This window comes from Parasteatoda tepidariorum, chromosome X1 (genome assembly GCF_043381705.1).
Source record: "Parasteatoda tepidariorum isolate YZ-2023 chromosome X1, CAS_Ptep_4.0, whole genome shotgun sequence".
Classification (NCBI taxonomy): Eukaryota; Metazoa; Arthropoda; class Arachnida; order Araneae; family Theridiidae; genus Parasteatoda; species Parasteatoda tepidariorum.
In genome coordinates, this window is record NC_092214.1 from 80,569,184 (window position 1) to 80,597,136 (window position 27,953).

Here is a 27,953-nt window from a genome sequence, read left to right on the forward strand (position 1 = left end):
AACTACTAACTGTGTGTCAAAGCTGTTCTATATGTGTATATATATATATTTATATATATATATTGCAAAATAGCTGCGAAGGGAGGTGTTTGGCCTATCGTAATAAATCAAAGTTTTTGTAAGGTGTCACTGACAAATGAAAAATCAGGAAGAAGCATGAAAGAAATTTACAAAATCTTAATTCTTAAGAAAATTCCAAGAAACAAGCAAAAGGCGAATAATAGAACTATCTTCAAATAGTCTTCTGAAAAATGGCTCTTCATTTACTGATTCAAATTAAATTCATTTAAGAATTCTTGTTCAGATTTGTTGTTGTTCATCTGTAGACAAACATTTTATATTTTTTTAGACAAAATTAATGCCTCTAATATTTCTATAAACATTTAATTTTTGCTGTTTAAGTTTTTTTAATTTTATTTTAATACCCACGGATTAAACTTCCTTCATAGTGGGTCAAACCACCCTCAAGTAGAAGGGTTTAACCTAGTTAATACACTCTTAAGAATGATTAATGAAAAAACGTTTATAATTTAGGTAAAAAACTAATAAGCGCAGCAGATGCCAAACATAATAATTTATCAAATTAGAACAACTTAAGTAGCTTATTTGGATAGCATATATGATTATGTTGATTATTAAAATTAAAATATTCTATTTGTACCTGAAGATCTTAGTGGGAAAACATATTACTTCTTATTTTGGTCATTTTTTCTGAGTGCACAAGCTTATATACGTAAGTCTAATAATAAGTAAAGTTTACATCATGTTGATGTCTCTAAAATTTTAAACAAATTTTGAAGAAGCATTGATATAGTTTAACGGAAAAGTGATTAGTGGACAAAAAAAGAAGAATATGAATGAAATATTTCAATTCGTAATAATCATATCATGGATAAATGTCTGAAAAAATGTGTCTTTACGACCAAGTCACTAAACTCATAATTTGTAAAGGAATATAATGATGTAAAAAAATTAAAGCTAAAACTATTATATATGCTTTGAACTATATATTTCAAATAAGCTGCAAACCAACATGGACAGTCTGGGGAAAAACTTATTGCACTGGGGAAAAATTGATTACACTGGGGAAAAAATTTTATGTTGCATTTATACAAATACTTGATCTGGCCTTATTCGAGCAAGGGGATTTCCAAACTGAAATTAGTTTTGCTCCTAAAGTTACTTCTTTTCTTTGAAATGACATTTTAGTCTATTTTTTTGTCGAAATATACAAGAGTATAAGTGCTATATATAACGGGGGTTCGCCTAAATGTTGCGGTACACTTCTAAGAGAGTTAGGGCACATTTATTGAATTAAAACTTTATAGAAATCCATGTACAGAAACGTCGTCGAACGTGGCTAGTAGCGCTTTCCTATTATGACCTGCAAGCGAGGAAATAGTTCATAATAAGGAAGTACTCCTGTCGGCGTATGGCGACCTTTCTGGGCATAAGTTCCTATACAATTTCAATCCTGATTATGTACCTTAACTCCCCTAGAAGTTTGTTATAGCATTTATGTAATTTCCTGTTATATATAACGTTTTTAAGCTTGTACATTTCGACAGAAAAAACATAGACAGAAAAAACATAGACAGAAAATGTCATTTGGAATAAGATTAAAAGAAACGGTAGCTTATGCAGAGAAACCGATTGCAGATTTGAAATCATCGTGAAAATATACAAAGATTTGTTGAAAAAATCTCATGCTACAAAAAATTATTCCTCAGTTTTATCTAGAAATTTTTGAAATGAAAAAAAAAGTATTTTTCCTAAATATTCTTGGAGCAATGTAAAAAACGAACCAAAGATACGTTTCAGTAAGCAACAAGATTGTGAATGACTTGGGATGGCATTTAATTTAATATCTAAATTCATTTAGGCATTTTAAATTGATTTTCATAATGTGCAAAGACGTTTTGAATAATTGATTGTCGTTACTCGACGACCTATTGGGTCATCTTAATTGATCTTTTCATCAAGATCAATTCACACTTAAAATTCACGGAATTCTATTTTTAATCCAGAATATTTAAGTCACTTTGTTCACGTTTAAAACTTATTAGAACGAATGGAATCACTTGGAAAAAAAAGTTTTCAAAACTAGGTAATAATAGGTTTCTACAAAAGAATTACAAAACGCAGTAGAAAATGCCTCAGATGATTTGTTTCCTGAATATGTTTCAAACATTTTTTCGCAGTGAAAATTCTTATCTCTGAAGTTATAATAAATAAAGGGAAAATAATTAATTACTAACTTTGGTTAATTCCTTATTTTGAACAATTTCTTCTTTTCAAAATATTTAGTGTGTCTATATTTTTGAAACAGCAAATTTCTGTTTTCTTTAGATAAATAATTTCTTTTGCAAAAAGCTTTCTTTTAAATATAGCATAAAATATTTTTAATTAAATTATTTTTTGCAAAAGAAGAAACTACTGCGTGCATCTATATTTTTAAGTCAGTGTGTAATTAACTAAAATGCATAGGGGCTATTGTAATGAGCCTTAAAATAACAGTCTTATTAGAAAATGGAGACTTTTCCAATTAGCCCGGTGCGTTGTTCCAGATATTTCAATTTCCCTTCGACTTATATATAAGCTATTTACTTAACATGCCAATTCTTTTAATATTCAGTTACACTAATTACTTCAATTCAAAATGAGCCTGCCTAATAATAATGTATTTAATTAATTATGTACTAATTGATAAAATACAACAAATTTTCTTTTTCATATCTACTTTGTTTCTTCATCTTACCAGAGAGGTAAGAAATCTCTTATTTCATTTATATGTTTTAATTTATTTTATTTTATTTAATTATGATTTATCAATTTTTGTTTCAATTACATAGGGGTCTATTTCAGTTAATATATCAGTTAGAAAATTGTAAGAAAATTTAACAAGTTGCACACAAAACTTACTTGTTTATTTTATATAGTTTAAAGTAAATTTAAAAACATTTGTACGCAATTTTAGCCAAATTTTATCGATATTACATGGAGTCTTGCATCGAGTTATATTTGAACTCTATTCAAGGAAATTCAGAAATCAAAAAAGTTTTCTAAAACAAAAATGACAGTTTTTATTGTTCACATTTGTTTATAACCTGGAATAAACTGAAGGAAGTAAATTTGGATGATCATTTTAGTAAGCTTGTCTTTATTTTTCGGTTGCAAAGAAACCTTAAAAGGGGTAGAATCATAAATTTTCCAAAAATCTTTTTCTTCTCTTTTTTTCTGGAGCTTATAATTTATGAATAACTTATTGAAATTATTTTCAAAATTCAAACTTTTGAAGCGGATAAAACGACTACAAATTCTAATTAAATTTTTTGAAAGGTTGAAGTAAATGGTTGTTTTTAAACCCTTCAAAAAGCAATAGAGTTTTTAAAAAGTCGGGTTCACGCCAGCAAGTCAGGTGACTCATGGAGGATATAGTATTCCAATTTCAGGACTAACACCGAGAATATATACTGTTAAAAATTCCGAGCCACCTGGCACCAAAAATTGCTATTCATTTGCTGACTACATAAAATAGAACTCAAATTAACCATATTTTGGTATTTTCGCTAGCTCCAAATATCAATAGAAAGTTGCACCAAAAGTAAGTGTTTTGAGGAAACAAAACATCTATTTTAATCTTTTTATTTTATAAAAACAGAGGAAGGTTGCACCATTATTAGATATTTTTAAAGCGCTTAAATGCAGGCCCAGGTTGCTATTAACCGTAACAAGCAGTTTTACCGTATGTTTTTTGTAACATATCTCTAACCATTTTATACCTCAAACCAAATTGAACATAAAAGAAATTAATCAAATATGGCCTACCTAAATAAGTTGAATCAACATGCATTAGTCGTCCTGATACACCGAGTTGTAAAGAAAACACAGCGTCGTAAACCAATATAGCTCAATTTACTGTCACCGTCTTTTAGGATATTTTGGTGCAGTCATTTACACCATGGAAATATTTCTCCACCATACTTCACAATTTATGGTGTAACTAAAATAAAATGATCTAGCTTAACTTTGGGATAATGAGAAACACCTAAAGATTTACCGAGTTTTTTTACTGTGCAGCCATGTAGTCAGAATTGCGCACAATGCCTCTTTTACCTCCCAAACGAGCCCATCAATCTGAAACTGGATGAGCTGCTACTGAAGATCAAACTCCAGTACTTCACAATGACATCAACTCATTGCTTTTAATGACTCAACCACCCGGTGTCAAGTCATTAACAAATGTCGCAAAAATTATATGCAAGTGAGACAAGTTTGTCGCTTGAAATATTCGCCCATTCTGCCATCTATATTATCGTATCAGGATTAAAAGAATCATATGGAAAACGGTATCTTGGTAGGTACTTTATTTATGTCGCAATAGAGCTGCACAATGGGATATTGACGATGATCTGTGAAACATCCCTAATGATGATCATGCCATGGCAATTTTGATCCTCAGCAGAGGGGATTGGCAGCCCGATGACCTGTGCGAAGTCTAGCACTTTACTGGTGAACAGTTTAACTATACCACGCACCCTCGGTCCCTACGCAGGCTGATCAAAATGGTCCCCCACCCGCTTACTGACCGCAGCCAGTGATGCGGATGTTCTACTGGGAACCATGTCTTTACGATCAGTCCTCTGCGGGAACTGTAGTAGGAAAACTGAAAAAGCAATCGATAAAACCAAGCGGATTTACGATTAAATAGACGAAGCACTTTAAAAAGTGATTACTGACAAACGCGATTTAAAGGTTCTCATGCCAAAAATATTAGAAAAAATTGAGGTTTCAAATAAAATAGAGAAATTCGTAGACAATAACTCCCCGAAAAAAGATTGAAAAACCGCATAAATTTAAAATAAAATAGTTGTGAATGGTGTATGCCAAAATCATATTGCATTAAAAATATCGGGATTTAAAGAAAAAAATAATTTTAAAAAACATGTGTAATTACTTACTGACAGAAAAACAATCGAAAACCCACTTGAATTTAAAACTAAATTATCGGGATTCGAGTTATACAATTGTACCGATTGTTGTCCAACCAAAATATTGGATGTCTCAAGAGATCCATCCATGGTGTAATTGAATTTCCAAAACAGCTAATAAAAAATAGTTAGCAAATTTGGAAAATTTTTGACATTAATAGTACCTATATGGAAATTGATACTGAGTCCATAAGAAATACTTCTAAAATTAAAATGAATTCTAAAATATCAGCACATTACTATGAGTTCCAAAATATTACTAGAAAAAAAAGAATAACAGTTATCACAGTGAACTGATAATTGTTTTGAATTTCTAAGTTTCGTAATATACTTCAGCAGGAAATATGTTACCTAATCTTGCTCTGTAATTTGTGAAACTCAGTAATTTGTATTAACAAAAAACGCTATTCTTTAAAGTAGAAATTGTTTTTAAGAAAAATATCAATTACTGTGTGCTAAGCAGTCCTACAAAATTTTTGAAAGGCGCTATGTTTTGAAAAATAATTTCTATTTTAACATTTAGCTCTGTATACAGCAGTAAAATACATAGCATTAAAATAATATCAGAGTTTCGTTAGCACTGAAGTTTTGATGCTAGCTTGACATTTCTGCGGAATTGTCCATAAATTTATTTCTAAATGCTTTTTTAAAGGACAGGCAAAAGCAAGAAGAAAAGGCAAGAAAAAAGGCAGAAGTCCGTCGCAGACTTGAAGAATCTGCAAAAAAATCCAAAAAAGGAGGTTTTATGACTCCAGAAAGAAAGAAAAAACTCAGGGTATGAATTCTTCTTTTCTATTTTTTATTTGTTTAGGGTCAAGGGGTAAAAATAGTTTGTAAAGATAAGATCAAAGGGTAAACTGATCAGAATTTTGCTAGAATTTAACCATAAGATATTAATAAAATTTGTAAATTATTTAGTCGTGTATTTAAAATACATTCTTTTAGGAAAAAGAAATTTTTTAAACGAACTCAAGATTTTATAACATTTTATTCGTAATTTAATTTATAAATAGGGATGGGGTTCATAATAGGAAAAATAGTCTTAAAATGATAATCCTTTGTTAATTAATAAACAAACATGAAATACCACAAAAAATATTTTTTAATAAACAATGTGTTTTTACATTTCTTTTGCAAGGTAGAAAAAGTAGAAAATAAATGCTATTCCTTACACGGTTTTTTATAATAAAGGTCCATTGTTCGGTTTACTCTTGCTCGGTATTCCTTACACCGTTTTTTTTTTTAAGATTGTGGACTATTGCCTGGTATACATTTTCCTGCCACTCGCTTTGATTATTTTTTTTATTTAAAATAATGGCTATTACCCTGTAATCCCTGCACTGGCATTACATTTTGTGTAATATATATCAAAATTATGAGAATTCGTAACTACCACCTCCTACCCTGCAATGTGAAAAAACTCCCCCCTGCAAAAGAAATTGAAAGAGGATAGTTATATAAAAACAATAGAAAGGTGGTGAGATCAAAATTCTTTTGAATGCACTTTGTTATTCCATTTATTATACTTTTATATTATTTCTGATTTCCGAATTCTGAAATTAAATTCTGTTCGTTATATCTGTTTCTGAAAGCAATGCATACTTTTCTCCACTTTCAAAAGCTATGGGACAATCCACTACCATTGGGACAGAGTTTAGAATTCAAGGGCAATATTGTAAACTGTTTTTCCTCCCAATCAGCTATCTATTTCACTATATCCTACAATTTGAAATGACCACCCTTAATGTACATATCTTTAAAATCTTTCGTAAAAAATAAAACTTAAAAATATATATATACATTAAAGAGCACAAATAATTAATTAAAGGAGAAAAACAGTGTCGAACTTAGGTGAATACTATCGGAGAAAGGTTCAAAAACTAGTTTATGTGGGATAAGATCTGAAATCTAGGTTTTCGATAATTTCTATCCACCAGAGTTTGATTCACTTAAATATTAATTGGCGTCCTCTAATTATTCTAAAAATAATCCACTGTAACTCTTTTGGAAATTGCAGACACTCTTAAGGAAAAAAGCTGCGGAGGAACTTAAAAGAGAACAAGAGAGAAAAGCTGAAGAAAGGAAGAAAATGATAATAGAAAGATGTGGTCAGCCAAAAGTTATAGAGAATTGTAATGAGGGTAGGAAAATAACATTGAATATAGTAATTATATGTAATTTTATTTTAAATTTATAATACAGCATAAATACAAATGTGTGATCGAATTTTAAATATTTATGCTTCAGTAACTACTACACATATAATAATAAATTATCTACAAAATTTAAGAAACATATATCGAGTTTATTTTTTCAATTACAATTATTTGATCCCTGATCTTTTAGTTACACGACAAACATTCAAATTCATTTCACACATTTTGCAGATTTACGCTGTCACTGGTACCTTCACGGAGAAAAAAATTCTGGTGTATTACCGTAATTACACCAGAATTACGGTAATACACCCGAATTCTGATAAAATTACCGTAATTCTGGTGTAATTACTGCATGTTGCACAAATATGATTTTTAAATTTTTATTGATTTTTTAAACATCGATGATTCATTTACAGCATATAGGTTGTGCACGTGATTAGTAGTAATTTATCTTTAATCACAGGAGATCCCACTATGTGATTTCCTTTTATAGGGTTACGTCAAAGTTTATGAACCACTCCTGCTGAAAATTCTGAACAAGAATGCATTAGTGTAGAATTCAGAACAGTATGAAAAGATTAGATACTTGTCTTGTAACAAAGGGCCAACTGCCTTGATTTTGTGTATCATTTGTTATACGTGTAATGCTAAAACAATAAAACAACGTGAATAAAGCACAAATAAAGTTCAGAAATAGACATACTATAGTTTCGGTTCTCTAAACATGAATCTACCCATCAGTATTAATTCCAAATGTGATGTTTAGACACTGGTGAAATCTTGTCATGTTTAGACACTAAGGAAGGTTCTTGTTTAGAAAACTGAAATTATGTAATGTCCGTATATTATTTGTGGTGCTTTTCAAGTTGTTTTTTTCTTTCTTTCTGCTTTTGTCTACACAGCACAAAGGAAAGCTGATCTTTCTTTTAGAATAAGTGCAGGGCTGCCAATGTTTTTTAGGAAAAATTTCTTTAGTGGTAGCTAAGTTTATGTATGATTCATTGCTTTGTTTATTATATTTAAAGTTACCACCACTTTGTTCTCTCGAGGAAATAAATTCAGAAAGCTTTAACTGTCTGCCACTCTATAAACTATTTTTCAAAAACCGTTGGCAGCCCTGTATATGTAATAGTTTCGAGCTTATAAATGCTTTTAAACTGCGGTCACCTATTTGTATCGATCTCTTTTACGGAATATCTTTAGGAAAAACTGATTATACTTATAATCAGTTTTCCAAAAAGTGATTCCTTCTATTTATAACACTGTTTGTTATTACCTTTGATTCTTATTGTGTAAGGGTAGTTATTGATATTCCGTTCGCCTTGTGATTTAGCAAAGTGAGAATATTTTAGTGCTTTGATATGAAACATTCGTAAAAATATATACATTTTAAGTAATTACAAGCAGGGTGATTACAGCTACCCTGTTTAGACTAACATACAGTCTGTTGGACGGGTGTTGATAAAACTTACGTTAAATGAATCATTGGAAATCTGAAGTAAAATTAATAAATACTGATTATTGAATGCAGCATTTACTTCTCAAACAACATATCTTTGCTAGCTAACTATTTTTGAGCCTTAGATTTGCTTAAACCGTGACATTGTTGAGAAAATTGTGCCCGTTGTGGAACCCTAAATCGTACCAGTACGATTCAGGAGACTATGTCTGACATGTAAGTTCTAGTTTAATTTGTTAGCCTGTAATTACTAGACCAGTATATGGCTGCGGAATTCTGTTCAAGAATTTCCTGGTCTGTGGCACATTGATCAATCAGTCTTTAATTAAACTGACTTTTTGTCTGCGGAAAATCTAATCCTGGGTGTGATTCGAGAGATGAACTCTTCCGTGATAAAAGTAATCATTTGCCTGCTAGACATTTAATATCTGCTTCTTCTTCACTGAAGATTTCAATGGAACTTATTTCCATGATTCCTAAACCTAAGAGTATGAATAAATCAGATTCAAAAGATGAACTCTTTCGTGATAAAAGTAATCGTATGCCTGATAGGGATTTAATAGACCAATAAGCTCCAGTGCCTTCTTCTTCACTGAAGGTTTCAATGGAACTTATTTCCATGATTCCTAAACCTAAGAAAAAAAAAGAGTATGAATTAATCAGATTCAAAAAATGAACTCTCTTCAGTGATAAAAGTAATCATATGCCTGCTAGGGATTTAATGGACCAATCTGCTCCAGGGCCTTTTTCTACACTCAAGGTTTCAATAGAACTGATTTCCATGACTCCTAAACCTAAGAAGAAAGGAGATGAATTAATCGGAATAAAAAGATGAACTCCTTCGTAATAAAAGTAATCATATGCCTGCTAGGGATTTAATGGACCAATCTGCTCCAGTGCCTTTTTCTGCACTGAAGGTTTCAATAGAACTTATTTCTATGATTTCGAAACCGAAGAGAAATGAGTATGAATTAATCAGATTTAAAATATGAACTCTTTCGTGATAAAAGTAATCATATGCCTGCTAGGAATTTGATAGGCCAATCTGCTCCTGTTCCGTCCAAAGTCAGAAATAAAAAAATTTAATGTTGTTCGTAAAACTTAATTAAGCCATGTACCAATCAAATATTAGTTCCAATGATATTTACTCATGACTTTTCAATGATAACTTGCTTAATATTGAGTTTAATGCTTTCATTTGGTACATGCCTAGTCTTATATACTTTAAAATCAATATAACAATAAGGAAACTAAAATGAGATCAAGTTTTAAGAATAAATTTAATCAGCTCCATATGTTATTATTCTTTTTTAATTTATTTTTGTCTCTTTTGTATAACGATATTATGTAGAAAAGTATACTACTTTCATTAAAGTCTTCCTTTTTTATGAACCTTCAAAATATTATTTTAAGTGTCTGACCCCCTCGGGCCTTTTAATAATAATCACAATATTTCTATTTTATTTGATAGTCTATTGAATTATAATTTCTTTGTTAAACAATGTCATGGAACTCTTGAGTAAATTGCTTTTATCATCTATTCTCAGTTTCATCACATTCAGTTTTAGAAGCTCATTTTCTTTCTGTATGGTTAATATAAAACAAAAAACTTTAATCTTACTATAATTATAAATTTTAATGTTACCGAATAACAAACATGGTACTTTACATCAAGTAGTGTAAAAGAACATTCTAGGTTTATCACTACACCAAGAACTATCCCTGATTTTGATGTATTAGAACACTTAGTGAAACACCACTTTGGTATAACGTACATGCCACCACTTTTGGTGTCCAGATACGCCAAAATTTTTTACAGTGTATGAAGCGTTCTGTTGTACTTTTGTTGCTTATCAGATATTCAATAACATCCTTTCCAAAACTAAGGTACATTTATCAACAAAATCCTTAGAACTCCGACCCACACCAGAGGAGATAAAAAGTTAAATTATTATGTTAAAAAATTAAGCTAAAAACTAAAAATACAGTAAAATTTTTCCAAATGACAGTGGTGGTGATCAGTTAAAAGTGAATTAACTAAACATTTTGACAATTAAAAATATGTTTTAAAAGCAATGAAAGCTAAAAGAGCCGATGTAAATGTCGAGAATTAAATGATTATAATAATAAGGAAACAAGAGATGAAAATAAAATCTCAAAACTAAAATCAATGAGAGCTAAAAGTCCTAAGTATCTAAAAGTAAAAATCTGAATAAAAGTCGATGAAGTCTAAAATCACAAGTAGATAAAAAAAATTGTAGGGCTAAAAGTTGATCAGTATAAAATAACGATGACATGACAGTTGATCTGGGGCTAAAATGTCGTCGAGGGTTTGTTTTATTCCTTAGTGATGTAAGGTATAGTTGAAATGTTTAAACAAACGGCATAACAAAATTTGACACATTCTGAGTATCGATTGGCTTTTCGGTTTACCAGTAATGGGAGACTTCCGATATTCTTCAGTGTTTGGTTAACTTCAATTAATTTTATAGTATAATAAGATATGAAAAATATGAAGCTTTTGCTGGTTTAATGTTTTTCATCTTTAAACATATCATGCAATTTTTAGAAATTCACCCGACTCTGTCAGTAAAACAATTGTGTGATATGGTGAATAAGAATAGCATGACACACATGTAGTGGTAGATGCACTACAGAACTCCCCCACCAGAATTTATCTGCGATGAACCTCTAGTTGCTGCTGTATTAAGATCACCGTACTTTTTGAGTGCTGATTGTGAGAGCTATATTAAGTTTACGATCATGGTCGCTTCTGTGTTGTTTTTATCAGTCGAGTGTATACAGGCCGGGTCACCAATGTGGGGAGAGAAGAATTCGACCATGTCAACCGTCGTCTATAAAAAGGTACCCCAACTTAGAATCGAGTTAGCATGTCTTATGTACTAGGGAATTGGAATTATATTTTTATAGTGGTAGATATACACTACATACATAATGCTCAGTGTTCCATTTTATCACTAATTATAGAATATGTTTTCTGCTAGCAACAAACTTTTCATGACAGTTTTGCTTTATACAATCAAAATAACGACTTAAATGGAGATAGACACAATAAAAATAAATAAATTTGATGAAATAATTGAGACATTAGGTGTCTTTTACAACTAATTTCAGAAATACCTTAAATTTCCAAATGTAAGCCGATCCATGTGTAAACCGAGGGTGCGATTTTTCTTTGGAAATTTATCCAAAATTCAAAACGCTGTTAAAAATTCCGAGCCACGTTGCACCAAAAGTTGGTATTCATTTGCTGGCTGCATAAAATCGAGCTCATTTTTACCATATTTTGGTATTTTCACTAGCTCTAAATATCAGTAGAAAGTTGCACCGAAACTAGGTGTTTAGAAGAATCACGGATCTTTTTTTTTCTTTTATAAAAGCAGAGGAAAGTTTTACCATTAATAAGTATTTTTAAAGCACTCAAATGCAATCCAAGGTTGCTATTTGCCGTAACAAAACTATTTATCGAAAGTAGGTTATTTTATGACATGCCTCTAACCATTTTATACCGCAAACCAAATTTAAAAAGGCAACTTAAAAGAAATGAACTTTAATTGATGCAAATAAAACGTTTACCTACCTAAGTAAGTTGATACTTGAAACAACATAGCATTTAGTCGTCCCGATGCACCGAGACCGAGTTCTGAAGAAAACATGGCGTCGTAAACAAATATCGTTCAGTCACCGTCAAAGTTTTGTGTCTTTTACAAAATTTTGGTAGAATCAGTTGCACCGTGGAAGTATTTCTCGATCATACTTCACAATTTATCGTGTAACTGAAATAAAATGATCTTTTATTTAACTAAACTTTGGGATAATAAGAAACTTTGCACCAAATACTGGTTAAAGATTTACGGTGTATAAGCCGACGTATTGTAATAACAGTAATAATAAATCACGCTATCTTTGAGGGTAACTCTGAATCATCTTAATTAATTCCTTATTCAGACCCATTGAAATTCCTTTCCTTCCTAATTTACTCTTCTTCTTTCAGTCCTGATTAGCAATTCAACTTAGCAAAATACAAAACCAAAATAATAAAACAGATGCTAACAACAAGAGCTAGCTGAATTCTGAACTTTTTCTGTTCGTTTGCTGTTCTAGTCGTTTGCTGCTTTATGAATAAAATCTTATCAAATAAAGAAATAATAAAAATTCCTTTCTCATTTTTATGTGCTTCCTTTTTAATTGTTACTTTTGGGTGTTATATTTTCAACTATTGTTTTGTGTGATTTTATGTTTCACCACTCTTAAAATCAATCGCTTAACTGGACGAACCGAAAAGTATTTTTGTTGGCAATGTTCGCGTGAAATTTTGTGAATCTGATTATAAACTGTTCCCCCTCTCTAGCTTTCGAAACTTTTCCCAAAAAATTTTGGCTGATATTCAGAAACATATTATAATATTACACTGGAAAACAAATTTTTTGTTGATCTTGCCTAATTCGGGTATGAGTATTTTAAATCTGAAAGTTCTGCTCCTAAGGCTACAGATTTTTTTAAATGACATTTTTAGACTATTTTTGATGAAATGTACACGTTTAAAAGCGTTATATAAAACAAGGGGTGGAGTCAATCATGCCTGACTTCTAGAGAAACTAGAGCACATCAGCAGGATTAAAATTGCGTAGAAATCCATGTCCAGAAATGTCATCGTACGCGGCTAGGAACCCTATTATGAACTGTTCAGATGCACGGGAAGAAACAATTTAGGAAAAGGAAGAGCTCCTAGTGGCGTAGGATGACATTACCAGGTATTAGTTCCTGTACAATTTTAATCCTGATGATGTGCCCCTGCTCCGTTAGAAGTTTATAGCAACATTTACACGACTCCCTGTAACATATAACATTTTTAAACGTGTACATTTCGACAAAAATGGACTAAAAATGTCCTTTTAAAAAAAAGTGTTTCTTGGAAATTGATTGAAGATTTGAAATCAGCATTACGAAAGTATCGAAGATCTGTAAAAATGACTCATGCAACAGAAAACATTCATAAATATCCGTTTAGAGAAAGACGTTAGTTTATAAATCGTTATTTTAGATACCATTATTAACAATATTTTATATCACTAGCTACTCTTCAAGCTATCTGCAAAGAATATTACAAAAGAATAGTTCATTTGGAAGATACTAAATTTGATTTAGAATATGAAGTAGGGCAAAAGGATTTCATGGTATGTATAATTACTAAATTTATTTATTTTTATTCCAAGTTGTGAGTGGGAATTTTCATGGAACTCTAATGATGTGCATTGCCTTGTTTTATAAAATATTTGGTTGTTTTTAAAATAAAAATCATTTGAATGGGTCTATGAATTTTTATGGTAAAAGCGTGCATTGTTTTATTTTATAAAATACTTGGAAGTATTTAAAGTGAAGACCAACGGAGACTTCGGGACCGTTTTAGTCCAGTAATAAGAAGTTCGCTGCTGAAGGGCCGATTCTCGAAGACGCTCAGATCCACTGAACACATGCGATATACGTGCTCGGAATCCTGTAGTCGACTGCTGAGTAGCACAGGGATTTGGATATTTACCTTTAGATCTATGTCTAAATTGGCCAAGTGGCTTTACGAATGAGTGGTGCTGCCATCTATTTTGGGGCGACTTCTTAGCTAAGTCACACTTTCACCTTAGCGGTGCTCTCTTGTCAAACGAAAGGCGTTCCTTCCTGATTTTCCTACGCTTCAGAACTGTTCATACACTTCAGCACTTTCAAAACTCCAGTGCCAACTATGTTAAATCGCAAAGCCAAAATCTGGTGAGCTTGACTTGCCCAAATATCATTCGAAACTATAACAATAAAGGCTTCAGTAGAAACAACGGACTAGTTCCACTACCCCTTATAAATTTCTTCAACTTTTATATTTTTATCGTTTAACGGTTAATGGTAGTTAATCGTTTAATATTTAATTTTTTGATTGATTCAATTTATAATTTTCCCTGGACGTCATTATTTTTTATCTAATTTGTTTCTATACATTTATTTTTATTTAATTTATTTTTATTTAATTTATTTTTATTTAATTTATTTTTATTTAATTAATTTTTATTTAATTTACTTTCATTTAATTTATTTTCATTTAATTTATTTTTGTTTAATTTATTTTTATTTAGTTTATTTTTATTTAATTATTTTTTATTCAATTTTTCATCAATATTTTAAATATTTTTCATCAGAAAATTGAACTGAAAATTGAATTTTTAAAGAATAATAAATTTCATGATTAAACTTAAGGACCATTTCTACTGAATGCGGTTTGATCTTTATGCTAAAAATGGATCAATCAAACTCTCGATTAATTTCGAAATATATATTTTATATAGATTTTTAATTTTGAGAAAAAAAAGAGACTGAAAAAAGTATAGTCGATGTAGCATTGGAAAGTATTTTGCATTAAAATAAAAAAGAGACTGAAAAAAGTATAGTCGATGTAGCATTGGAAAGTAGTTTGCATTAAAATAAAAATTTCCTTTTCAAAACATTTCAATTCTACCCAAAGTGGTTTATTTATAACAGAAAAAGAAGGGGGGGAAATATCTCCACGCTTTTCTTAAGATGAAAATCGGTTTTCAAACGGCATGGACATAACAGCTTGGAGCGGCTTCCGAAAGCTCAGTGTCTCGACCATCGATTTAATTATGCATTTATAGATACACAAAGACGTGAATAAAGCAAAAATAAAGGAAAAGAAATGAATATACTATAATTTCTGTTCTATGAACAAGAACTTTCCACAGTGTTCACCATTTAGTGTTTAGACAGAAGGAAATGCTCTTGCATATAAACTGGTTATCATAAATTTAGTAAAAATCACAAAAATACTGAAACTGACACATAGCACACGAATGTAAAACTAACATGAAAAGTATTGATCAGATAACTATGGTGTTACAGAAATTATCATATGTATAAAACAAAAAAATCAGATGTGATAGTTTGGAATAGGAAAAGTACCCTCAGTATGGAGCATAATCATCTCTAGAAACCATCCAGTACATGCGGCGATGTGTGATGTTTAGAATTATGTAGTCTACCAGTTCTGTAGGAAGTGAGAGCCATTGTTTTTGCAAAGCAGTTGCAAGCTTTGCAAATGTTTGAGAAAGAGGATAGTGACTGTATACATCTTCCTAAAACATCTCAAACATAATCAATCGAATTCTAATCCGGTGATCGAGATGGCCACTCTATTGTCTGTATTATTTGCTGCTGAAGATCCACGATGCAAGCCTTGTGTGGCGTAGTGTTCTATAGCACAAAATCAACCCTTATTAATCTAACAAAAGGATGCGCATTAGCACTGTTTTGCGAAGATCTGTCGTCAAAGAAAATAAAAACACCATAGTTTAAGATCTTTACACTTGAAGCAATGCGATGACTTTAAACTATATGTATAATCTTGACGTAAAGAATCATCTGGGCTTTAGAACGGAGACACAACCTGAATATTTCAAAATTTACAAGACTTTCTTAAAAATTGCTAATTTGGTGACATTTTTCCACCTAGAAAATTATCAAAATCTTTACCTCAGTTTTTTCAAATTTTTATGAGCCCAAGTAATGCTGCATTGGAGTAAGTTTTTAAATACTTAAAAATTAGACCACAAACACTTTTCATTTTCACTAAACTGTGGATTTTCTCCAGATTGACGTTTTGCGCCATTTTCGAAATAAGCGTAACAGCGCTGGCTTCAGATTGGCTACATTTGACCTAACAGTCATAAGTAACATTTACAAACTAACAACAGCTATAAAAATAGCATATTATTCTCATAAAACCATCATTTCTTACTTCGACGGAGCCTCGAAAAACAGCCTTAATATCAAGCATGTCCTCTCTACAGACTAGAGCATTCACGGTTCCAAGTGGAAAGACAAGCATACCTGTACCTCCACCCAAAAAGATAACACCTAACAGAGACATGACATCATGGGTATGCTACTCTCTTACGTATATTTGATGGATGATAACGAGCTCTAGGTTCTCTCTACATATAAATAAATCCTACTGTAGCTTTGAAGGTTAAACCTTGACTCATCTGTAACAAAAACATTACTGCAATTATTGCCGATCGAAATGGGCTATAGGTGGCGTAGAGCAGAACTCTCTACTTATGGCAACATTTCGCATGCATTAGTGCGGAGAGTCATGGGAGAAGGAAGTACGGCAGTTGATTTTTAACTAGATTAAGAGTTAAGAAACTATATGGAACTGAAAACTACATTGAAAATAGTTCTAAAAGAAAACGTTGTGGAAATTTAAAAAAATATTTTTGTCAAGTAAATACGAAAAATATTAAGGAGAGGGAAGATATCGTTGTACATTCCTATGCAACTAAGAAGAGGAGGAGGATCAAGACATGGAACCCTCCCCAGATGACGTACTCTTTGTCTAAGATAGGTACTCTGCCAGACGTTCGTCTGGAGCTGTGGTGGTGACTATGGTAACGAGGTATGATTATTTCAAGTAGGGGTGCGGGGTCCCTCTTTAGGACTGGTTTCGGCCAGAGAAAAGGAGACCTCTTTCTTCGGTCTATTGTGTTATAGCCCTAGAGTGAAGATAAATGAGCATTCGCTCCTGAAACATCGTTTAGAGCTTTCGAATCCTTTTTTTTTTCAATCTTTTCTCTTTTTTGAAAGCTTCCGTTAAAAAAAAAAAAAAACTTTCAACAAATGTATTTGTTTAGTAATTTTTTTATTTTTCCTCTTTTAACTTTTTTGAATTTTGAGAAATGCCTTTTAAATTTAAAAAAGGTGAAATTTTAGAAAAATCTATACGCAATAACTCATTAAAAAGCAAATTTTTATAGATTTTTCCTCACACAGTCACATGAATCTTCTCTTAACTATTATATATATATAAAAAAAAAAACTGAAATGGCATTTTTTTTTAAAAAAAAAAGAAAGAAGTTAAATTTTTTTTTTAATAAAGTAACTTTTAAAAACAATGTTAAATGATATTTTGTGTAACATTTTCACCGTGAAGATAAAATATAAATTTAATAAACTAGTTTATCATAATTAATTTAGAATAAAAGAGCTCATTACATTCTCTAAAATTTTAAGAATTTTTTTAAGCTCATTTTTTTAAAAAAAATCCCAAGTTATTTTTATAAAATGAATAGTTTCGAAAAAATGGCTGCTGTAAGCACGGCAATCGTATTAATAATTACGTGCAAAACCTAAATTTTACACAGTTAATCAACATCCTAACAAACAAAAACGGACACAAAAATACCATAAATTATTAGTCATAATTAAATTTTATAACTTGATTAAGTTGTTCCTTTTTATGTTTCAGCTCTCTTCTGATTTTCATCCATACTATTTGTCCAAATACAATGACAAATTGAAATTGTTATTTCTATGAATAATGATTGATAAATAGGATATGTATGGAAATTGTATAAAAGCAGTTCAATGTTTCATTAATAAATAACTCATCTAAAAATTTATCATACATAGTAAATTGGTTATTAAGAAAAACGAAGAAAAAAATTTGCTAATAAAAAACTGTTGGAATTATTTTTTTAATAAAGTAGTGAGAAAAACTGTACAGTTTGCATTAAATACGAGTAAGGAAACGTAATTTAAGCAAAAAAAACTTAGATAATTTCAGATGGTTTGATGGGTGCTGATAAAAATCATCGTTGACAGATTCAGTTTTCATCCTAGTTGCGGTAACTTGCTTTCAGTTTCAAAAAAAAGTAAAAAAATAAATAATAAAAGCATAATAAATAAATAATAAATAAATAATATTTAATATTTCTCCGGCACATTTCTATTTTCTGCAAAAGTTTTATCTCCTCTTAAAATCAGAGTTAATAAGTTTAAGCGCTTCACTTTCTCCAAAAAATTCAAATAATAAAAGAAATTAACTGCTTTAAAAAATGTGCAAGTTTAGAAATTAAACCATCTAACAATGAAACATTCATACTAAATATCGTAAAATTAAAAAGTAGCATTAAAAAACCTGCACTACCATTAATGTCAGAATTTGCTCACATCATTGCTCACTCATTTGCCCTTAGTATTTAAAAAATATCAACCGATTGAGTAAAGAGAATCATTTTAAGTAAGAAAGAAATATCCATGTGAATCTTAAAAAAGTTTTTGAATCAGATTAAATAAGTCTCATACTGGTGGCTGAGTCAGCCAATCTGGTATACTTCCCATACAAGCTATCATCGAAGCTACCCTCCCTAAAATGCCCTCTTCTTGTTTCCATAGCACCAGACTGCCGCAGACTTTGTGGCGGGTGGAGTACCTATCTAAGACAAACAGTATTCGAGCGTTAAGATTGCAAATCAACCGTTCAGTGGACATGTTGCCACTCCCATCACAAATGGTCATCGCCGCTTAGCGTAGCCTTTGGCAGACTTTGGCTAAACCTCCTGGATGTCAAACCTTAAGTTAGAAATTAATGCCCAAAATCTATGAAGTACAATGGTATTTGCATTAAGCTATCTGGTAATTTCTATCTGGCTTCGTCCCGCAGTGGACTGATCGCAAAGACGCGGTTCCTAGTAGAACAACGAAGTCAAGCATCACTGGCTGCGGTCAGTAAGCACGTGGGTAACCACTTTGATCAGTATGCGTAGGGACCGAGGATGCGCGGTATCGGTCCTCTTTAAACTATTCTACCACAAAGTGTCCGACTTCGAGCGCAGGTTGTTGGGCTACCGAAACAGGTTAGCCATCCCCTCTGCAGAGGATCAAAATTGTGATGGCATGTCTTCGGATCATCCACAGGGATGTTTCCCAGACCGTCGCAAATAGCCCATTGTGCAGCTCTAGTACGACGTAAATAAAGTACGTACTTAAGTATCTGACTTTATCCTGCCTCTAGTCTCACTATAAATCTCCATCGTAGTTCCTCAGACAAATGATGCCTGGAGGTCATTGTTATATATTGAATATTGCAGAGTTCTAAATTCAGAATCACAGCAAAATTCGCAGGTGCTTTCAAACATACAATATTATGCTCCTTGTGCAATTGGCGCATTTAGATTGCAGAGCAACTAATTTAAATTTCGCAATTTTACTTAGCAACTCTTATTTTACAATGTATTCAAGTCTCATTGGATCGACTTATAAATGGGGAGTTATCGCTATTTTTGTGTTTTTCCTTAATTTATCCACATTGTTTTGCTTTATATATGCATGGTGCGATGTATACGCTAGATGTATTAATTGATTAAAAAACTTTGTTTAATGCTTAATTTGTATTTTAAATAATGATGATTGTAAAAAAATAACTAAGCATTTCAATAAAAAAAATAATTAAGTATATTTATTTGATGAAACTAAAATATGCTTCAAATAGTGAGCTACAAAAAGTGGCTCAACTTAATGTATCAAATATCTATGCAATTTAATTTATTCTTCTTTTCTTCACTTAGATTAATGAATTGACCATTCAAGTAAATGATTTACGAGGAAAATTGTAAGTATATCAACTTGTAAGTAAATTAAAATTATTAATCAAGCATAAAGTTATTTAATATCCAAACTCGTTTCTTGCAGCGTGAAACCTAATTTAAGAAAGGTGTCAAAGTATGAAGGAAAGTGAGTAAAACTATTATATAATTGAAGGACAATGTAATGATAAGGGAAAATAATACCTCAAACTGTTCCAAAGTATCTTGTCGCAATAGATACTTTAATTTTCATGAATATCCATCATATAACAGCCTAATAAACTGAAACAGTGATGTTTTTCATCGAAAATGCTCTTGTGAACAGTTTGAAAGTGATTAGTTTGTCATTATAATGCCCTTAACCATTCTTTTAAAATTTTTGAACATTTGAAACATTTTTAATTTTTGGAACATTTAAAATTTTCATTAATAAGATATCTTTAGCACTAAAACACTATAATTGTAAGACAATTTCAAGATTATCGTCCAGAAATCACAAAAAAAGTCTAGTATTTCCCCATCTCTCACGATAGATGGTACCTCTAGATAAACTAAGTAAGTCACATTCTAGTTCACTTGACAAAACACAATTCAACTTCAACTTAACTCCAGTGTCCATTGCCTAATAAAAAACCTATCATAGCCTATCTTCAATGTAACTCCGCTTTTAACCTAACCGCTTACCAGCAATAAACATTTTCAAACATATAAAGGTGGAAAAATTTTCTTAACCATAAACTTCAGGGTTAATTGGAATGTCATCAATTCATCTAATATTAGAAACTCATAATATTTCTTTGCAGGTTTGAAAAACTTAAAATGATTGCCAAAACATCGGAAGTTGATTTTCGGGTCAATTTGAAAACTGTGAAATCAAATAAGTTTAAGTTAGAAGAAGAAGAAGAGGTAAGAGTTTTTGATCTCAGTAAAATACTTTGATTTAAAATTAAATAAAGTTAATAATACTCAGAATGCCATGAATAAATAAATTGCCCGTGATTTTTTTTTTATTTTAGACATAAAAAAATGCGTGTTTAAAGAAGTGGACCTTGCTTTAAAGTCGTGCTTTACAAAAATGGACACGGCTTAAACAGCGTTTTCAAGAAAATGGACATAGCTATAATTGCGTGATTAAACAATAATGTCGCACTAAATGTACTTTTCAATGTCTAAGCAAGAATCTAAATTTTTAACCCCAAACGAAATTAATTTGGAATTCTGCTAATTTTTTAAAAAAATAAATAAGAGTGATGAAACGTGAGGCCTAAAAATATCAAAAGTGGCAACCAATAAAAAGATATTAATCAAAAGGGAGCAAATTATTCTTATTGAATTCTTTTAATTAATTACTAAGAGGTGAACCGGATTCGAAATCGAGCGATGGCTGATCGATACGAATTTCGCATCCGGCTTGCACCAACCACATTGCTGACGTAAAGTATACTCAGTGGTAGACGGATCATGGGTAAGAGTCCCCTTGTCATCTGGTATACTAGGTTTTCCTCTCAATGTAACGAGGGTTAGTTCCATCAAAAAGTCTTCCACAAAGGCAAGTTTCTTCGAATACTTGATCCAGGAGTTCCCTTATCATTTGGATTGGGTTCAAAATTACAAGGCTACAGAGTTGAACATTAGTAGTCATAAACCCAAATAATTGGGTCAGCTGTTCAACGATGGTTATAAAATAAAATCAATTATTGAAAATAATTGCTTGAAAGATATTCATTTTTAACCCATGCCATTGATATTGATGGAATGAATATTTAAAATAAGCAACTGAATAATAATGAATTAAGTTTCCACTACATTTTTCTATTTGAGGTGCACACTCCATTCTGCACATAGAGTGGCTAAGTATGATACAAATGTAACTTTTCCCAGCGATCTCATGGAGTTGCAAAATATGAAGTGTCAGTTTCTTTGAAAATCTTTAGTTTCTCAAAACTTAAATCTGAGACTCACGCCCGTATTCACCATTGACCCTAACCCCCGGTCAGAGTTCAAAACAGGTTTTATGAGAGCAACTCTAGGTTAGAGTCCAAAATTTCATTTCACTGTGTACGTAACTGCGAGTTACTCTAACCCAAAGTTAAGTAACTTTAACCTGAAGATATTCCCGGTTAGAGTAACCGCGCATGCGCAATGAACGAGTGTTTGTTCATTTACTTCGTTTTCTTCGTCGGTATTTCTTATATTTCTGCTCTTTTTTGTTTCAAATTTTAATTGTTTTGAATTTCGATTCTTTTTTTGTATTTTTAACCTGAAGATTTCCCCGGTTTGAGCAACCGCGGATACGAAGACGGAGATTTTTTATTTATTTATGTTTTCAAAAATAACACTTTTGATGTTCGGTTGCTTATGTTCAGTGAGGTCAATTTTTTCACTTGATGCAACTATAATTAATTTATATCTTAGCCTTGCCTTCAAAAAAATATAGCATGCCATAATATTAATAAAATAAAAATATATTAATTAAATGAAAATTAAATAACACTTTTGATGTTCGCTTGCTTTTTTTAATGTTCAATGAACTCAATTGTTTTTACTAGATGTAACTATAATTAATTTATATCAAATAAGTGCTTATTAATAAAATGAAAATTAAATAACACTTTCTATGTTCAGTTACTTTTTTTGATGTTTAATAAAATCAATTTTTTTAATAGATGTAGCTATAATTAATTTATTTCAAATAAGTGCTTATTAATAAAGTCAAAATTAAATAGCGCCTTTTATGTTCGGTTGCTTATTTTATGTCCAATGAGATCAATTATTTTACTACATGCTTGCTTTTTTTATGCTCAATGAGGTAAATTTTTTTACTAGATGTAACTATAATTAATTTATGTAAAATAAATGCTTATTAATAAAATGAAAATTACATTTTCCTGAGTTAATATCTTCAATAGAAGATACTTTATAAATTTCTCAAATTATTATTAGCAGTCGTTACAACACTTAAATAATTTTTCACTCGAAAAAAAAAATTCGTGGATAATAAAGATTGCAGCTACAATAATTCAAATGAATAGTGTACGTAAGAAGATTCTAAATTAGTTAACTAACTTTTATTTATTTTTTTAAAAGAAAAAAAAACAATCGATACTTGAAAGAAATGCAAAATTTAAAAAAGAATATAATTCATTAAATGTTTTTACATTTTGATAATATCTATCGAGATGATAGATCTTACCCAAAAATAAGAATGGATGGTGTTTTTGACACTAGGGAGCGCTGCAAGCTGTATGCCGCTTATACTTTCTGGTTACTATTTCCGGTGTATTTTAACGCCATTTGGCTCACAACGTGATCATTGTGTTTTAAGATTCTTGAAAACGTGGCATTTGAATACTTATTACTAAACCTCCTCGAACAATGAGCTAACACTAACGTAAGATAGTGCACAGCTTGCAACACGAACAAACAGTAATAAACAAATGGAAAGAGGCCAAATAAGACTGCCAAAAAAGCGAGATATTCAAAATCTAGCAAACATGTCACCTTTTTTTAACAATATATCTCTAAATAACTAAAACAAATTTTCTCTTCAAACTCACCATAATTACATAATAACATTAATATCTTATGAAATACTACAGATTTGAGCTCAGAAATTATCTAATTTATTTCTTTTATTGAAAACAAAGTTATCCGTTTGAATATATCGCCTCGCAGAATAACATGCAGTAAGCAGCTGCAAACTTTCTAACCGGAGCTAGAGCAGGCATACAGCTCGAGATTGTTATTGTTTACATTTCTGCTGAAAACACCATTCATAGTTTAGAGATGAACTGGCAAAATAATGTGTAATATTTAGATATGAAGATAACGAAAAGAATTTAAAATTTTTTAAATCTATAAAATAAAGCTATTAATTAAATTAAAAACATATACATTATTTTAAATATATATTAGAAATTGTGCTGAAATAAATATTATGTAATCAATGCGAATTTTGATCCGAGGTAATATTTAAACTACACAATAATCTGCATCAAATGGATGGTGTTTTCTATACTAGGGAACGCTGCAAGCTCGGTACCGCCGAAATTTCCGGGTTACTGTTTCCGTTATATTTTAAAGCCATTTGGCATCATTGTGTTTTGAGATTCTTGCAAACAATGTATTTGATTACTTATTACTTGTGTTTATAATGCTAACAATACTGGTGTTTACAATGCTAAAAGTGCTAACCCTAACGTAAGATGGTGCACAGCTTGCAACAAGAACAAACAGTAATAAACTTATGGAAAGAGGTCATATCAAGACTGCCAAAAAAGCGAGTTATTCAAAATCTAGCAACCATGTCACCTTTTTTAACAATATATCTCTAAAAAACTAAAACAAATTTTCACTTCAAACTCACCAGAATTACATATTAACATTAATATCTTATGAAATATGGCAGATTTGAGCTCAGAAATTATCTAATTTATTTCTTTTATTGAAAACAAAATTATCCGTTTGAAAACATCGCCTATCAGAATAACATGTAGTAAGCAGCTGCAAACTTTTTAACCGGAACTAGAGTAGGTGCCGAGCTCGAGATTGTTATTGTTTACATTTCTATTGAAAACACCATCCATAACTTTGCAAATCAGGAAATTTAGAATTTTATGAACATAAAATAATCTGTTGAATATTTGGAAAAAATAGGATCATTTGGAAGAGATTTTTTACTTAAAACTATATGAAATTAAAATGCCCGTCTTTAGTTATAATTTTTAATATATAGCCTGACTACTTTATGGGCATTTATACAACTGATATGTTTCCATGTACAATTATCTAAATAATTAAACTTTTAAAGGCATGATTTTTTTAAATTTTAAAGTTTCGGAATATTTGTTCCGATAATGACATTTTTCTTTAAAAAAAATTTTATCTTTATAATCTTATCACCGACGGCGATTCTTCTTTATCATCGGCAGATGGCAGCACAATAATAGTCATTTATAACTTCTGAATAATATGAATGTGTTGATTCATGCTTATCTGAACTGAGAAGTTTATTTTATACAATTTCATTCAAAATTTTAAAAAAAAAAATTCTTTTAAATGGTTTAAGTTATCAATAATATGTTATAAAGGGGAAGGAAAAAAAAAGATTAAAAATACGCGAATAAGGATGATGATGATGATAGCACATTCCTCTTGATCATAGTGTAAAATAAAAGTATTAAATAATTGTGTGAAATAAAAGTATTTTTAATTGAATTTCAGTTGCATTTCTATGGTTGCTTGCGACTTTATGATATCCATAATAATAAAATATCTAAATTCATAATAATAAAGTTCGGATCCTTTTGCTCATCAATATAAGTTAGTTAGGACCTTATCTGTAGGCGGAGCTTATTTTCGCTTATTTTCGTAATGGTCCGCATAAACTTCCGGAGCAACCGGAACTTATTTCTTTTCTAATGTTTTTACTTAAGTTGATTCAATCTGATATGAATCGCTTAATATGAAAAATTCATTTTTAGGAAGAATACATAAAAGTTACATAATACATAAATAAATACATAAAGGTTCTTTGAATACATAAAAGTTAAAGAAAGAAAGAAAGGTTCTTTGAAGTGTGTTTGTTTTTAAAGTCTCTAAATAAGTCAGTGCGCAAACATTACCTGGAATTATTACAGAATAAAGCTCTACACTACTTTTTTTTAAACATGGGCTATATTTGTTTCTACTCAGTGATGAAGCCAAGGGCCCATGTAATCCCTCTCCTGAAGTTTTGAGTTTACAAAAAATATATAATCTCAACAAAAAGAACTTTTCTGTATTTATTGTATGTCCCCGACCCGCCCATCTATGGGCATACGAGAGAGGCATTAAAAACACAAAATACAAAAAAATACAAAATACAAAATTTACATCAAGTGGATGGATGGCAACAGGCCATCAGATACAAAATTTACAATACACAAGAAAGATAAAGAACAATGCATAGCGATAAAGTAAGTAAAAACTGGTTGTGTTTTGAGCAAGAGACAGCCGAATCAAATGATCCTTATATTAGGTCTACAGACCCTTATTATGGCCGTGCCTCGCTGCTATAAGAAGCACCCAAAACATTCACAAGAAATAAAACACTGGCAATATACAGCCAAAAGGGGAAAGTTAAAAATATATAACAACGACAAATTAAAAGAGCAATAACAAGCCAAAAGGGGTACAAAGTGATCAAGATAGTTAAAACCATGAATCAATAGGGACTCATGAAAATAAAACCAACCAATGGTAATACAAAAAAGTTACATGCGCTCAAAAGAATTAAAATTTAAAAGTTAAAACCAGCAACAAGTCAGGGCAGGAGAGGTATACAAGTCAAGACTAGCAAGAAGTTAAAACACAAGAGGCGCACAAAGTAAAAGCAAGCGTGCCCGGATGCCGGCCGATGGCTCTACTGGGGGAACGAATGAAGATCTGGAAAGGAGGGCCGGTGAGACTAGACCTGATCAATTTTCAGTAGATCTTCTAGTGTGACCCTAATGATTTCCTTGACGATATTTTTGCAGTCATTACTTGAGAAGATCTGATGCTCAGTTTTATTAGTAAAGATATCCCCTCGGAGTGCCCGGACGTGCACAATCAAAAGGTAGGTGGTGAATGGCTTGTTCTTCCTTGCAATATTGACAGATACCACTTTTGTTGAAAAACCTTTTTTGATACACTCCGAACACTCCGTGGCCAGTAATGAATTGATTTAGGTAAAAGTTTGTAAGTAACCTTTTAGTTGATGGTGTTTTAATGAGATCATAGGTTTGCCTCCCTTTTGGACAGTTCCTCCACTCCTCTGCCCATTTAATAAGGATACTATCCCTCAGTTTACTCTTAACCTGTTTTGGGGTCCTCAGCCCTTGGAGTTCCACCGTGTCTAACCCAATGGCCATCTTGGCTGCTTCGTCAGCTTCTTCGTTGCCCTGGATGCCCACATGCGCCTTAAACCAGTTTAATTTTATATTTTGTCTTCAGAGCAGTTTTGTAGTTTCAATAATGTCTGATGTGGGCTGTGGGTCAGCCAGGGCCTGTAGCGATGAAAGAGGGTCTGAGTAAATAGTTGCCTCCGTAATGTTGAAGCCATTGCAGCGCCGATTTGATGGCCAGCAGTTCAGCAATAAAGATGTTAGTGTTATCTTCGACCCTAGTGGAGACCTGATGTGTTTTTACTCCGTTAAAATAGACAACGAATGCAAAAGCAGTTCTGAAGATGTTATTGTTGCCAGTCTCCATCCTAGAGCCGTCGGTGAAAATCTCCAAACCCTGATCTTTTGGGAAATCATACCCCCAGGGCAAGGAGCGATACTTAGATGGGTGCAGTGGGGCTGGAGTATCAAAATTAATATTCTGTGTAGAGCACTGTGGGAAAACATGAACCAAATCATCCGTCCTCCAACCCCATCTCATCCTTTTGATAATAATGTCCTCGAGGATCTTTAGGTGAATTGGGACAATGCCAGCCAGTATCTGTACAGCTTCAGAGCTAACTGTCGAATACGCCTTGGTGATGGTAAGTAGAGGGATCCTTTGGATTGATTTAAGTTTTTCGTTCATCCTTGTGTTATTTCCGTACCAGACACTGGCTGCATACAAAATAATACGCTCGCTTGGCTGGAGGTAGATTCGTTTAAGTATAAATGGGCTGAGCCCCCAGGTTGCCCTAGCAACTCTCCTTATCCCCTGATTGAATCTTTGGATCTTATCTCTAGTCTCGTTAAGATGGGGGATCCACAACAAAAGGAACTTTTCTGTATATATTTCTTAAACTTTTTCCAAAAATAATTTTTTATCTAATATATACAGTATTCTTATTTTTTAAATTTCAAGATTTCAACAAGCGTAATTTAAAATAAAATAGGTACTTTCCCATAATGTAATGTAAAATTTAAAGTAATATCTA

At 31.4% G+C, this 27,953-nt stretch overlaps 1 protein-coding gene across 2 annotated transcripts in view; it reads left to right on the forward strand.

Annotated features, from left to right (window-relative positions):
* LOC107445469 (troponin I-like) overlaps positions 1 to 27,953 on the forward strand; it is a gene marked incomplete in the record, with an annotated part of 57,264 nt that overhangs the window by 17,122 nt on the left and 12,189 nt on the right. For both annotated transcript variants that reach the window (XM_071187654.1, XM_071187655.1), the window contains 6 exon segments: positions 5,644 to 5,766; positions 7,009 to 7,132; positions 13,707 to 13,807; positions 20,036 to 20,079; positions 20,160 to 20,201; positions 20,857 to 20,959. In XM_071187654.1, coding sequence (XP_071043755.1) covers positions 5,644 to 5,766; positions 7,009 to 7,132; positions 13,707 to 13,807; positions 20,036 to 20,079; positions 20,160 to 20,201; positions 20,857 to 20,959 — 537 coding nt within the window.